Genomic DNA, 13,432 nt, shown 5'->3' on the forward strand with positions numbered 1-13,432 from the left:
CGAGCTACATATCCGGTTACTCATTTTGCCACCCGAAATCTCCTGATTTCCGGTGGAATGCGCCTAGCTAGCAATTGCTGGCTAAGCTAGTGCACGGGCCAAAGGCCCGTGACCGCGAGTGACACCCCTTGGTAACAAGCCGAAAGGCTGAGTATATAAAGACCGCGGAAAGAGAACGAGTGGGCTCATAATCAATAATAATAGCGACGAGTATATGTCGCTCGTCGAAACTACAAACTAGACGAAGTAACTCATCTTTCGGGTTCGCTAACGAAAACTGTACAGGAAGAATAAATATATATCTCTTATTATTAACTCTCGGCGTTATATCTTGGAAACCTGATCCCGAGGAGTCATCGGCAGCGGTCCCGCACTGTATCCCGAGACCAGGGATACAACAAATTGGTGGCAGCGGTGGGATTCACTGCCGAAAAAATACCGAAAAGGGAAAAAACGCTCCCTAACGGACTCAGCGCACAGAGGAAAACCGCCGAAGAGAAACATTAAAGCCAGGGCGACAATTCACCCGAGGCGCAACAAAGCCGACCTGCTGATTCTCCGAGACAAGGAAGGAAGATAGCATCGGACAACAGCGATAGCAGTGTTATCTAAGACGACACCGACCTACCGCAACGTGACGCACCAGCCACAAGCAGCTGAGCGACGGACAACATGCGGCGATACATCGCGGTAATGTAAGTCCACGAAATTATTTTGTATACCAAAAACCTTGTAATAAAAACGACACGCGAACCCGAATTGATTAGGCCCCCGGTAACACTATTACCGAAACGCGTACTAACGATAGCGAATGTCCGACGACAATAGCACACCGATAAGAAACGAATCGTGGCTATTCAGTAGAGCGGCGGCGCGATCCATACACTATCGCGAGTTAGAACTAGCGTGGCGAGCGGCACAGGCCCTCCGTGAGGATCGAGATAACGATCGCAGGGCCTTAGGGCGTCTCCTAGACGGCGATAGCGAGCTACCCGAGCACGTCATACGTGAGCGAGAATTTCCTTTCGGGGCCCTCGACGCCAGTTTATTTTCCACCGACGCAGTTGACGTGACAAGACGAGACCGCGTGGACAGACGGACGAGACCGTACGTTAGTCGCACTCCGAGCCGCGTATCTTCACGAGATGAATTTTCGCTGACCTCGTACGATTCCGATATCTTTAACCCTGAAGAAATTTTCGAGAGATACGAAATGAGTACCAACGAACAAGCTCAACCCTCGGGAACTCAACAATCAGAGGCTCAACATTTCATAGCCGACGCAGAGCGGGAACTTCAAGAAATACACCATGAAATCCGCGAAAACCCAGTTGCACGAGCAGCACCGCCAAACGTAGCACAAGAGAGAGACAATGAAGTCCGAGACACTCTGCGCGCGGTGATTCAAGAATTACGTCGGTTACAAACAGACATAGACGCCGTACGGGAAACGCAAGTACACACTCAGCGCATTCACGACTATCGACCATCGCGACTCAGTAGGAGAGACACAACCTACGTAGATCACGATGATGTTCGCCACCAGCGAGGTCGCGGGTCCCTACCATTAAAAGAAGCGCGCTGCATGATCCCTGAATTCGACGGGAATGCAAGTAAACTACAAGAGTTTCTAAGCGCCATGACATATGCGGTCGAAAACATCGATCCGAACGATGAGGTAACTCTGTTAGGAGCTATCCTATGCACCAAGTTGAAAGGGCGCGCAATGTTGGATTTCCAAACGCGAAAGATTCGCAATTTTGAACAACTAAGACAGGAATTAGAAGCGTGCTACGTGAGTAAAAAGAGCACCACACATTTGCAAATTGAATTTAATACTCTCAAACAAAGAACCGGAGAAAATGCACGGACCTACGGACTTAGAGCCGACAAATTAACAATGGATCTGTATGAGTCCATGATAGAGGGTCGACAACATTACACAACGGAAAATAAACGCGCGATATTAGATATCCTACAACAACAGGCGCTTGAGAATTATCAGATAGGGCTAAACGACGACACAAAAGCCGTAGTCAGATCGCGAGGATATGCAACGTTGCAGGATGCGATAGCAGCCGCGACCGCAGAAGAACGAATAAAGGGAACAACAGTTTCCCGCCCGAAACCAAAATATTATATGCCGGCCGCAGATAATTACAAAAATAAGCTACAATGTCGAAAGTGCGGAAAGTTAGGACACCACGGAAAAGACTGTCGCAACAGTCGTTACTCGAACCGGTTCGCATTACCACAACCTGATAAAACACGTATAAATGCCGTAGAGAAATTCTGCAAGCATTGCAAAAAACGTGGCCATACACAAGCCGAGTGTTGGCACTTGAACGGGAGGCCTCGCAACAAAACGCCATATCACCCTCCTCGACCACAAAATAATGGGAATAAAAATAACAACCCTAGAAAAGCGATCGAACCGCGTAAAAAGAAGAATTCCGGATCCGAGTCTAGTAGCGAAGACGAAAGGAAAACAGCCGGAAAGAAAGATAAGCGCGCTCAGACGTATCAGGTCGCGCAAGTAACTCGAGCCGCCCAGCCGAGCAGCGGCCTAGATCAAATCACGCTTCCGATACAAGAAACGCGCTCAGGAGAAATAAACATGCTTTTCGATTCGGGCGCAACCCTTTCACTCATCAAGGTAAAAAACTTAAAAGGGAAAACTCGAATTTCCCCCGAAAAAATCACCCTTGCGGGAATAACGGGGCACAAAATGTATACAATCGGAAGCATGCAAGCCCACATTAATATAGGCGAACAGGTATTAAGACATACCATGTACGTGGTCAAGGATGACTTCCCCATGGAGTACGATGGAATACTGGGACTGGACTTCATGAAAAATCACCGCGTGATCTGCGATTACGACAAACAACAATTGAACATCGCCGGCGTCACTTTCAAAATAAAACCTTACGGTAAGATAATTCTACAACCGCGCAGCGAGACTATTGTCCGAGCAACCACTAACCGAAATCAGCCCGGAGTAATCCAGGCGAAGGAAACTAAGCCCGGCGTATATATCGGACGATGCATGGTCAAGCCGAAGAATTTTGCATGCGTAATCAGCATCATAAATACCACAGATAAGCCGGTAGAGATACGCACGCCGCACGTGACAATAGAAGATCCCGACGAAAGTGATCATCAAATATACGCGGTTATCAACGAGGCGGAACGCGCGAATAAACTCCCACGAAGCAAACGAATCTGACAAACATTGCGTACCCAGCATCTCAATTCGGAAGAACGACAGGCACTCACACGGATATGCGAAGAATACCAAGATACCTTCCACCTCAGTGGAGAACCACTGACATGCACTGCAGCAGTGAAACACGAGATACGTACACAAGCCGACTCATCGCCGGTCAACGTACGGCCGTATCGCCTCCCCGCAAGGCATAAGGAAGAGGTGAATACACAGATAAAACAAATGCTGCATGATGGCATTATCAAAGCCAGCACGAGCCAATGGAATGCGCCACTGCTAGTGGTACCCAAAAAGGCCGACTCGTCTGGAAAACCGAAGCTCCGAATCGTGATCGACTTCCGAAAACTAAATGATCTAACAATTGGCGATTCTTTTCCCCTACCCAATATTGAGGAAATATTAGATCAGCTGGGAAACGCCAAATATTTTTCGACGCTAGACTTAGCGTCGGGGTATCATCAGATACCGATGGCTGAGCCAGATAAACAAAAGACAGCGTTCTCGACACCATACGGACATTATGAATATAATCGGATGCCCTTTGGATTAAAAAATGCGCCAGCCACATTCCAGAGGCTGATGAACTCGGTACTCATGGGAATTCAAGGACTCAGATGCCTAGTATATCTCGATGACATAGTGATATACGGATCGAGTTTAAGCGACCATAATAAACGCCTAACAGAAGTATTGCAACGCCTACGAGAAGCGAACTTAAAGTTGCAACCGGACAAGTGCGAATTCCTGCGCAAGGAAGTAAATTACCTAGGACACGTAATTTCCGAAAATGGAATATCGCCCGACCCGGCAAAATTGCAAGCTATAGAAGATTTTCCGGAGCCCAAAAAGGTCAAAGATATCCAATCATTTATAGGCCTGGCCGGATATTACAGAAAATTTATCAGCAATTTTTCCAAGATCGCGAAACCATTAACAAAACTAACAAAAAAGACGGAAACATTCGCGTGGACTGCCGAACAGCAAATAGCTTTCAACACATTAAAAGAAAAATTAACTACGGCGCCCGTACTTCAATACCCAGATTTTACAAAAGAATTCAACGTGACTACCGACGCCTCAGATTATGCAATAGGAGCCGTACTGTCACAGGGACCGATAGGAAAAGACCGTCCCATTGCTTACGCGAGCAGAATATTAAACCGCGCCGAGCAAAACTACAGCACGACAGAGAAAGAATTACTTGCAATAGTATGGGCTGTAAAACACTTTCGGCCATATGTCTATGGGACAAAATTCAAAATCGTAACTGACCACAAACCCCTTATATGGTTATTTAACGTAAATGACCCCGGATCAAGATTGATCCGATGGCGATTAAAACTGGAGGAATATGACTATGAAATTATTCATAAGGCCGGTCGAGCGAACGCGAACGCCGACGCGCTAAGTCGCAACGTGAAGCGGGAAGCTCACGTTACCAAAGCAGCTGATAGAATCCTCACACTAGACGAAGACGGCGAATACGCACGTGCATCTACAGAAGATGAAAAGGAAGAAGACAACGTATGCGAACCAGCGTACACAGAAGAAAAGAAAAAACAAATTCTATACGAATATCATGATGCACCTACGGGAGGGCACCAAGGAATTGAGAGAACAATAAAAAGAATACGATTGACACATAATTGGCCCGGATTAACGGCCGATGTAGAGCGATACATTAAAAAATGTGAGCTTTGTCAGAAAAATAAACTTTCTTGGAGAATAAAAGCCCCTCTTGTCGTCACAGACACGCCTAGCCGACCTTTCGAAAAATGTGCACTGGATATAGTGGGACCACTAACAATAACGAAAAATGAAAATCGGTACCTACTGACATTCCAAGACCATCTTACAAAATTTAGTAAGGCAATACCTATACCGAACCAGGAAGCAAATACCGTGAGCAAAGAATTTGTCACGAAAATCGTCCTGGAATACGGAACGCCAGAATACGTACTGACAGACCAAGGCACTAACTTCCTGAGCGAAATTTTCAAGAATACGTGCAAGCTACTGAAGATAAATAAAATTCAGACTACCGCATATCATCCCGAAAGCAATGGTATCCTCGAGCGATCACATCGGACCTTAGCAGAATACCTGCGACATTATATAAATAAGGACCAAACCGATTGGGACGAATGGATCCCGTACGCGATGCACACGTATAATACAACGCCTCATACGGCGACAGGGTATACACCGTTTGAATTAATCTACGGTCGACAGGCAGAACTGCCGACGGCCCTGACAAAACCGCCTAAACCTACCTACAACTACGACGATTACGCGCAGGAATTACGGGAAAGGTTAAGAGCCACTAATCGTGTCGCACGCAAAAATATAAAAGACGAAAAGGCCAAGGCCAAGACGCAGTACGATAAAAAGACAAAAGAAATAAGATTTAAAGTCGGCGAAAAAGTATTACTTTACGACGAAACGCTCCGACGCGGAAGATCGAAAAAACTCGACGCGCAATGGACCGGACCGTATACGGTAACCGAAAAACATTCTAATATAAACTATACAATAAGGCGAGGGAGGACAACGACGCGCGTACACGTAAACCGTCTGAAACCGTTTATTGAGGCCTAACCCGCGGTCAAAAGAGAGGATAAAAAACATGCTCACATGCACGCACATACACAATAAAAAGAAAAAAGAGAAATATAATAAATAAAAAAGAATTAGACTCACCAAAACGAAGACCGCCAACCAGGAACATAATCCATAACAGCAGAGGATACACTATACACTAAAACTAAACTAAACACTAAAACTAAACTACACACTACAAACTACTATACTACAAAGTATCTATACACGGATTAGTCAACCGCGTCCATGTCTGGATCCTCCGGCGAAAGATCCAGACGAGGCAAGTTTCCCTCGCGCAAATATTGATCCACGGCAAACTCGAACTCCAAATCGAGGTCACCACCGAATTCTTCACTATAATCATTAGTTAAAAAACGAGCAAGCAAAGGGGCGGGAATCAAAATTTCCCCAAGCTCGTCGGTCGGAAAACACTCGGAGAACACCTCGCCCTCCGCACCGGCGGGAACAAACATTTCGGACTCCTGAGAAAGGTCCATGAATAAATCTAAATCTCCATAAGGAGCACTATCAGGGTTTGATAAATGTTCAAACCCACTAACGAGCAATGGCTCAGCGGCACCCGTGCACTCCTCATCAACGGACGAAAAACTTTCGTCCAAAAGAGCCACAGTGTCAAGATCACTGAAATCGTCGAAACTGTTCTCACTCTCCTCAGCACTCTCTTCACTGGAAGACGCGAAGAAAAACTCACGACGAGACATGATTATGAAAAACAAGCAAACGCACGAACAGATAGCCGACAAGAGACTAAAGGACCGGATCGTCCAGAAAAGAAAAGACACACGAAAAAAGGTGTAAATAGATAACAGGATGCAACGCTAAGCATACGATAAAAAATGAGGAATCAACGAGATACACAGGCAACGGAAACGAAAATATGACACATTTCGAAGTGCGAAATGATAAACGATACAAATTTGAGAATTCTTTTCCGCTCCCATCTGAACTTGAGAATCCTTTTCCGCTCCCACGGTCCCACAACGATCACATATAAAAATACTTTTGTAGCAAGTAAAAATAATATATACAAAAAAAAAAAAAAAAATTTTTTTTTTAAATAAAACAAAATAATTACAGATTTATAATCTGGGTGACGCTAAGTTCCGCAGAAGACCCGGACATGAAGGCACCGTATGAAATAGAAAAATTTACGCACCATCCAGGGATATATTTTGAAAAGCTAGGAGGATTACATCAGGTTGAATCCTTCTGGAAAGTGGTCATCAAGATAGACGTGACGACACTATCAAAACGACTCGCACAGGTAGAAAAATACGTACGCAAAACGGATAATCTATGCAAAATGATAGCAGTCATAGGGAAAGAAACATGCGAAAATTTACACAGCGTTATTGAAAAAGGGTGTGAAAGAACTAATAAATTAATAGAACGCATAAACTCAACATACAATACAAGAATACACAAAAGAGGATTAATCGACGGGATAGGATCAGTCGCAAAATCATTGTTCGGTACGATGGACGCAAACGATGAAAAATTAATTAACGAACAACTAACGGTATTACACGACTCACAGGAATTAAACAAACACGCAATAAAAAACCAAATAAAAATAATGCAAGCCACTATCGCTCACATTGATAACAGTGAAAGAACTATCCGACAAAACGAAAATACTCTCGCGGACGCGACAGACAAACTAAGAACAAAATTATTAGAAGACGAACGCCAAAGTAACTTACACGAAAATTTTATAATAATTAACGCGGTACTGTCTGATCTAACACGCGACGCGGAAGACGTACTAGAATATTTAACGTTTTTAAAAGAAGGAATTCTGCATCCTCGGTTAACACCTATATCAATAATAATAGAATCACTTAAAGACGCTAGCTCGCAATTGCCCGAAGGACTCTACTTCCCATTCAGAATAAAAGAGAATGAATGGTCGACAATAGAGAAATTTGCGACAGTAGGCGCATACTGCGATCAAATAAATATATATACTATTTTACGATTCCCTCTAATTTCGATGCCAAAATACGAAATACTAAGTGTAATTCCGCTACCTATCCCAAGTCAGAACAACATTTTTTCGTTCGTAGAAATTAACAATCCCCTGATTGCAATAGACACAGAACAGCGTACTTACATAACCCTCGCAAAGAACGACCTGCGGAAATGCATAGAGATAAATACCGAATACCTATGCACGGAAAATCACCCCGTATATCAAATAAACCCAGACTCTATCTGCGAGATAAAAATGTATCTAGAAACGAAAGATCATTATAAAAATTGTAACATAAAAAATGCGACGTCGAACCACAGTCTTTGGATAGCGTTAAGTAATTCACACTCGTGGCTATACTCGTCACCACGAAAGCAAGTAATTACTCTACATTGTAAAGACCATGGAAAAATAAAGGAAACAATTGAAAAAGTAGGTAAAATTACATTAAAAAATAACTGTAAGTTAGTGACAGAAAATACAATTATAAGATCACCCAAGATGTCACATGAGACAAGAGTAGAATCATATCTCCCTCAGTATAATATTTCACTACTACAGAAGCCTGGTTTAGAAAACGATACAGGTCTCAAAGAAATAAAATTAAAAAATATTATACCAAATCCGACGGAATTAAAAAATTCCAAGGATAAATTAGAGGAGATAGACAACGAACTAGATAAAAATTCAAGTTCGATTTTTCAGTCGCCACACTTTATTTTTCCAATGGCGACAAGCGGAACAACAATTGTAATAATAATAATAGCCGTAGTAATAGGATTTATTATAATAAAAAAGAAAAAACGGAATAACAATAAGCGGGTGACATTAGATATAGATACAGAATATACGATACCGAGATCTATCCTAAAACGAAGCAACAGCACACGTTTCTAACACAAAAAACATATATATATATATATATGTATATATATGTAATAGTAATTAACAACTATATGTAATAGTAATTATTATATATATCATATACAATTTGATCCATTATTTCCTGCGGGAAAAAACGTGGCATTAGTTTGCACAGCTCTACGTCTCGGATTAACAAAATTAGACCCATATATCACACGATATATCGCGTTACACCGGAACCAAAGAATCAAAAAACTTATTTCTGCAAATTTCGCTCACACACCGGATGTGCATAGCTGAATTGACTATGACCATATATGGCCCGATTTAGGGAATTACACCCCACCACTTCCATTCCTACGAGACTATAAAAACTGACGACCCAATCGAGCCCTAAAGACTCGATACTGTCGTTACGATAAACAAAGTTCAAGCTCAAGAACAACAGCAGCAGCCAGGCGGAACCAGCCCCGCAAATTACCCCGGTGACATAGAGTTTACAACACACACACCAACTCCAAGGACAGGATGAAAATTCCTGTGGAATTTGAACTCAGTCAGCCCATCGATGGAGTGCGCCCATTGGACCACCCAGAAAGATACGAAAGACTTCTACGAAGCATCTGCCTCCAACCAACAGAGAGATGTCTAGTGGAAACAGAGTTTCCTTGGAGAAGATGGTGCCGAAGCTGTTATCGCCAACGATACCGGCTTTATTGCACCATACGAGATCCATCGGCACACGGATACCGGACGCAGCTCTCACCTGACGAACATTGGGAAACGATCACCGAGTGTTTCAAATGCGGAAAAGTGTTAATGAACGTGTGCCCTGCCAGAAACTGCCGGAAGTGCATCGAGATATTCCTCGACGAAGAAGAGGCCGTAAACGAGACCCTGGACATGAACATGTTCAGTTTTGAAAGATTTTAAAACCTGTGTGTACGCGAATCTGAGAACGAGCAATACCAGCTACAAATGGTATGTAATTATTAGTATAAAACAATAAAGAAATAGCGATTAGTATATAGTTTTTCACTAAGGAAAAGCGATAAGATAGCGTAAACTATTAGTTGCGAAAACTCAGCCCCTCGTTTTCTTTCCAATAAGGGGGAGGGATGTTGTGAGTGCGCGACACTCACACAAACTCTACTTGTAATAACGAGAAGGGTGTCGAGTGACACCTCGCGCGACGACACCGTCCGGCCTTGCTACCGGGCATCGCACCGGCCTTCACACCGGACATCACACCGAGCTACATATCCGGTTACTCATTTTGCCACCCGAAATCTCCTGATTTCCGGTGGAATGCGCCTAGCTAGCAATTGCTGGCTAAGCTAGTGCACGGGCCAAAGGCCCGTGACCGCGAGTGACACCCCTTGGTAACAAGCCGAAAGGCTGAGTATATAAAGACCGCGGAAAGAGAACGAGTGGGCTCATAATCAATAATAATAGCGACGAGTATATGTCGCTCGTCGAAACTACAAACTAGACGAAGTAACTCATCTTTCGGGTTCGCTAACGAAAACTGTACAGGAAGAATAAATATATATCTCTTATTATTAACTCTCGGCGTTATATCTTGGAAACCTGATCCCGAGGAGTCATCGGCAGCGGTCCCGCACTGTATCCCGAGACCAGGGATACAACATAAGAAACGCGAAGGTGCAATATCGACCGGGCGGCGAAAGAGAGGAAAAAAAAACGCGGGGCAAGATAGCGACGACGCTAGACTATTTATCCGACGTCACGACGAACGAGCAATTGACGCGAGCGGCGAAACGCGCGCGAATTCCATATTTCAGAGGAGTATTCACGCGCGACGATTTACCGACAAGAGTGCGACGCGCGGAGTGCGGTATCGTGAATCTCGACGACGAGGAAGGTTCGGGAACGCATTGGATCGCTTACGCGAAGAGAGGAAGCAGAGCCGTTTATTTCGATAGTTTTGGAAATTTTCGGCGATAACGTTGACGTGACGTATAATCCTCGGTCGTATCAGACGTACGATCAGAGCATATGCGGTCAGTTGTGCTTGCGATTTCTTCGCGGTATCGATTGGAATTAAATATACAGAGTGTTAATAAACCTTCGCATAATATTTATACCATTGTGTTGCCCACGAAAATCCAAGACGAAAAGCTCTTTAAATTTTTTCAATTCCATGCGTACAGTTCTTATAATTATTGTCGGAAAATAGTGAAATATTGCCAATATACGCATGGCTATAACGGAAACACAAGCGCGGTGGGAAACAAGACGATCGTCGTCGCTCGCCGCGAGGCGAGGACAGCGCAAATAAAATTCATTGCTATTCGCAATGTTATTCGCAGCGATAAGCGATGGGAACTAAGGATGGTCGACGATAGCTCATAACTAAAATTTTTCACATAAATTTTTAAATTGTACTACATAAATTGGGAAGCAAAAAAATTAAAAGTTGATTAAAAACATTAAGAGAATCATTTCATTAGTATTTTCATTGATATACTTGAATTTTAAATCAATGAAAGAGAATAATTTGTTGGAAATCCACTACAGCTTATGCTCTTTCGTAATTTTGCAAGCTTATCAGAACTGTATGTATTTGTTTATTTATAATATATTTGTTTATTTATAAAATGTAAGTAGACATTTTCACGAATAGCGGACTTTACAATTTGTAGACTTTATTCCAACGTGCAAAATTTCCAAAACGAATAGGAAACAATTAATTGTTTATGACTTATTCGCTTTTATTTCTTTAAAATTCAAGTATACCCAGTGAACACATTTTATAGCAATATAACATGGAAGTTACAAGTAATTTAACATTGTTATTCTTGTGATATGTAGGTGCTATATGACATGGAAATAACCTGTTACGTAATATTTGTTATACGTAAGTGACATAGTTGTTATACATCATTTTGGCGTTACAGTTATTCAACAAAAATTGTATAATCGTAACATAACACGTTCGTATCAATGTTATTACAGAACGATGCGTCGTAGTTGACTCAGAAATCAGACAATATTATAACATCCTGAATGACAGATCCATTTGATAATAAAAAAAATTATTATAAAGATAATGTTTTTAAAAATAACGATTTGTCTACAATTACTACGCACAAAAAATGCACAAAATCTAAATTCATCATGTGCTGAACAAAAACAGAATAATAAATGTATACTATTCAATTTTTCATAGAATTATGATTTATATAATAGTTAACCATCTAATTAATCATTTGAACGCTTCAAAGATTAGTGCTAAATAGATCGCAATTTCCATCAAATTATTAAGGTTACGGAAAAAGATAAATTTAACAATGAAATTAATAAGTAAATAAATTAATGCTATTTATTTTTAATATGTTTTGCAAAATTTAATTGCTTTTATAAAAAATAATATAGTTGCGTCAGTTTATAACATATAGGTATACAATAACAAGTACCCATATCAATGAGTCAAATTGGCGTAGCAGGTAGAGTACAAGGTTCGTCATCCTAAGGTCCCGGGTTCAAACCTAGCAGCGGCAAGTAAGAATAAAATAAAAAATAACATAATTTAAATTTAATTAATTAATAAAAATTTATCCTAAATTTAGTATGTGCTGTTGATAAAAATAATTAAAAAAAAATGAAATTTGTATTTTATTTTATTTTTTTTTGTAACTGTTGTGTGACAGTTAGATACATGTAATTATAACATGTTATATTGCTGAGTCGGAAATTGTAACTTACATGTAAGTTACGTGTAATTTCAGAGTAACATAACTTATTATATTCGGTTACATTGCTGTTACACTGCTACTATATTACTGTGTTCACTGGGTATTAATGAAATTAATATGACATATTTTTTGTTGTTAAATGGTCTACAAGTATAAAATATGTGGCCAAAAATATTAACCTTACATATTTAATCAATAAAGTTGGAAAATTGCGAGAAAAAATCGGAAGCGGCAGATTTTTAATGAATTATTTGGTTTTATTAATTTAAAACTGTAGTTCATTGAAAATACTATGGCGCATCTTCCAAAAGCTGTAAAGTGACTTGCTAGTATAAGGATAATAACAAAATATATTAATTTTACATACAGTTCTGATAAGCTTGCAAAATTACGAAAGAGCATAAACTGTAGTGGATTTCCAACGAATTATTCTCTTTCATTGATTTAAAATTCAAGTATATCAATAAAAATACTATGAAATGATTCTCTTAATGTTTTCAATCAATTTTTAATTTTTTTAGCTTCGCAATTTATGTAGTACAGTTCAAAAATTTATGTGAAAAATTTTAGGTATGAGCTATCGTCGACCATCCTTAGTCCCCATCGCTTATCGCTACGAACAACGTTAGGAATAACAATGAATTTTGTTTGCGCTTTCCTCGCCTCGCGGCAAGCGACGATAGTCTTGTTTCGTACCGCGCTCGTGTTTCCGTTATAGCCGTGCGTACATTGGCAATATTTCACTATTTTCCGACAATAATTATAAGAACTGTACGCATAGAATCGAAAAAATTTGGAGAACTTTTTATCTTCGATTTTCGTGGGCAACACGATAGTATAAATATTATGCAAAGGTTTATTAACACCCTGTATAATTTTAGTCGCACGATTGAAAAAAAAACCAATTCAGTCGATCGTCATGTCGATGACGCTCACGTTGTCCGGCGTAAACAACGTTCTCGTTGCCAGCTACTTTCCCGCTCTCGATCTTAGCGACGGCGAGTACGAATTAGGTCTCGCGAATTT

At 41.1% G+C, this 13,432-nt stretch overlaps 2 protein-coding genes across 2 annotated transcripts; one reads left to right on the forward strand and one right to left on the reverse strand.

Moving 5' to 3' along the window:
- Positions 1-459: 459 nt before the first annotated feature.
- LOC118645597 lies at positions 460-10,253 on the forward strand. Its single transcript, XM_036286985.1, has 2 exons — positions 460-695; positions 6,929-10,253. The coding sequence occupies exons 1-2, from the start codon at positions 673-675 to the stop codon at positions 8,718-8,720; spliced, it is 1,815 nt and encodes a 604-aa protein (XP_036142878.1). The 5' UTR covers positions 460-672; the 3' UTR covers positions 8,721-10,253.
- On the reverse strand, positions 5,287-6,583 carry LOC118645598. Its single transcript, XM_036286986.1, has 3 exons — positions 6,043-6,583; positions 5,407-5,411; positions 5,287-5,299 (listed from the first exon to the last, which is right to left on the reverse strand). Exon 1 carries the CDS (start codon positions 6,550-6,552, stop codon positions 6,061-6,063), a length of 492 nt encoding a protein of 163 aa, XP_036142879.1. The 5' UTR covers positions 6,553-6,583; the 3' UTR covers positions 5,287-5,299; positions 5,407-5,411; positions 6,043-6,060.
- Positions 10,254-13,432: the final 3,179 nt, after the last annotated feature.

This window comes from Monomorium pharaonis, chromosome 5 (assembly GCF_013373865.1).
Source record: "Monomorium pharaonis isolate MP-MQ-018 chromosome 5, ASM1337386v2, whole genome shotgun sequence".
Lineage (NCBI taxonomy): Eukaryota > Metazoa > Arthropoda > Insecta > Hymenoptera > Formicidae > Monomorium > Monomorium pharaonis.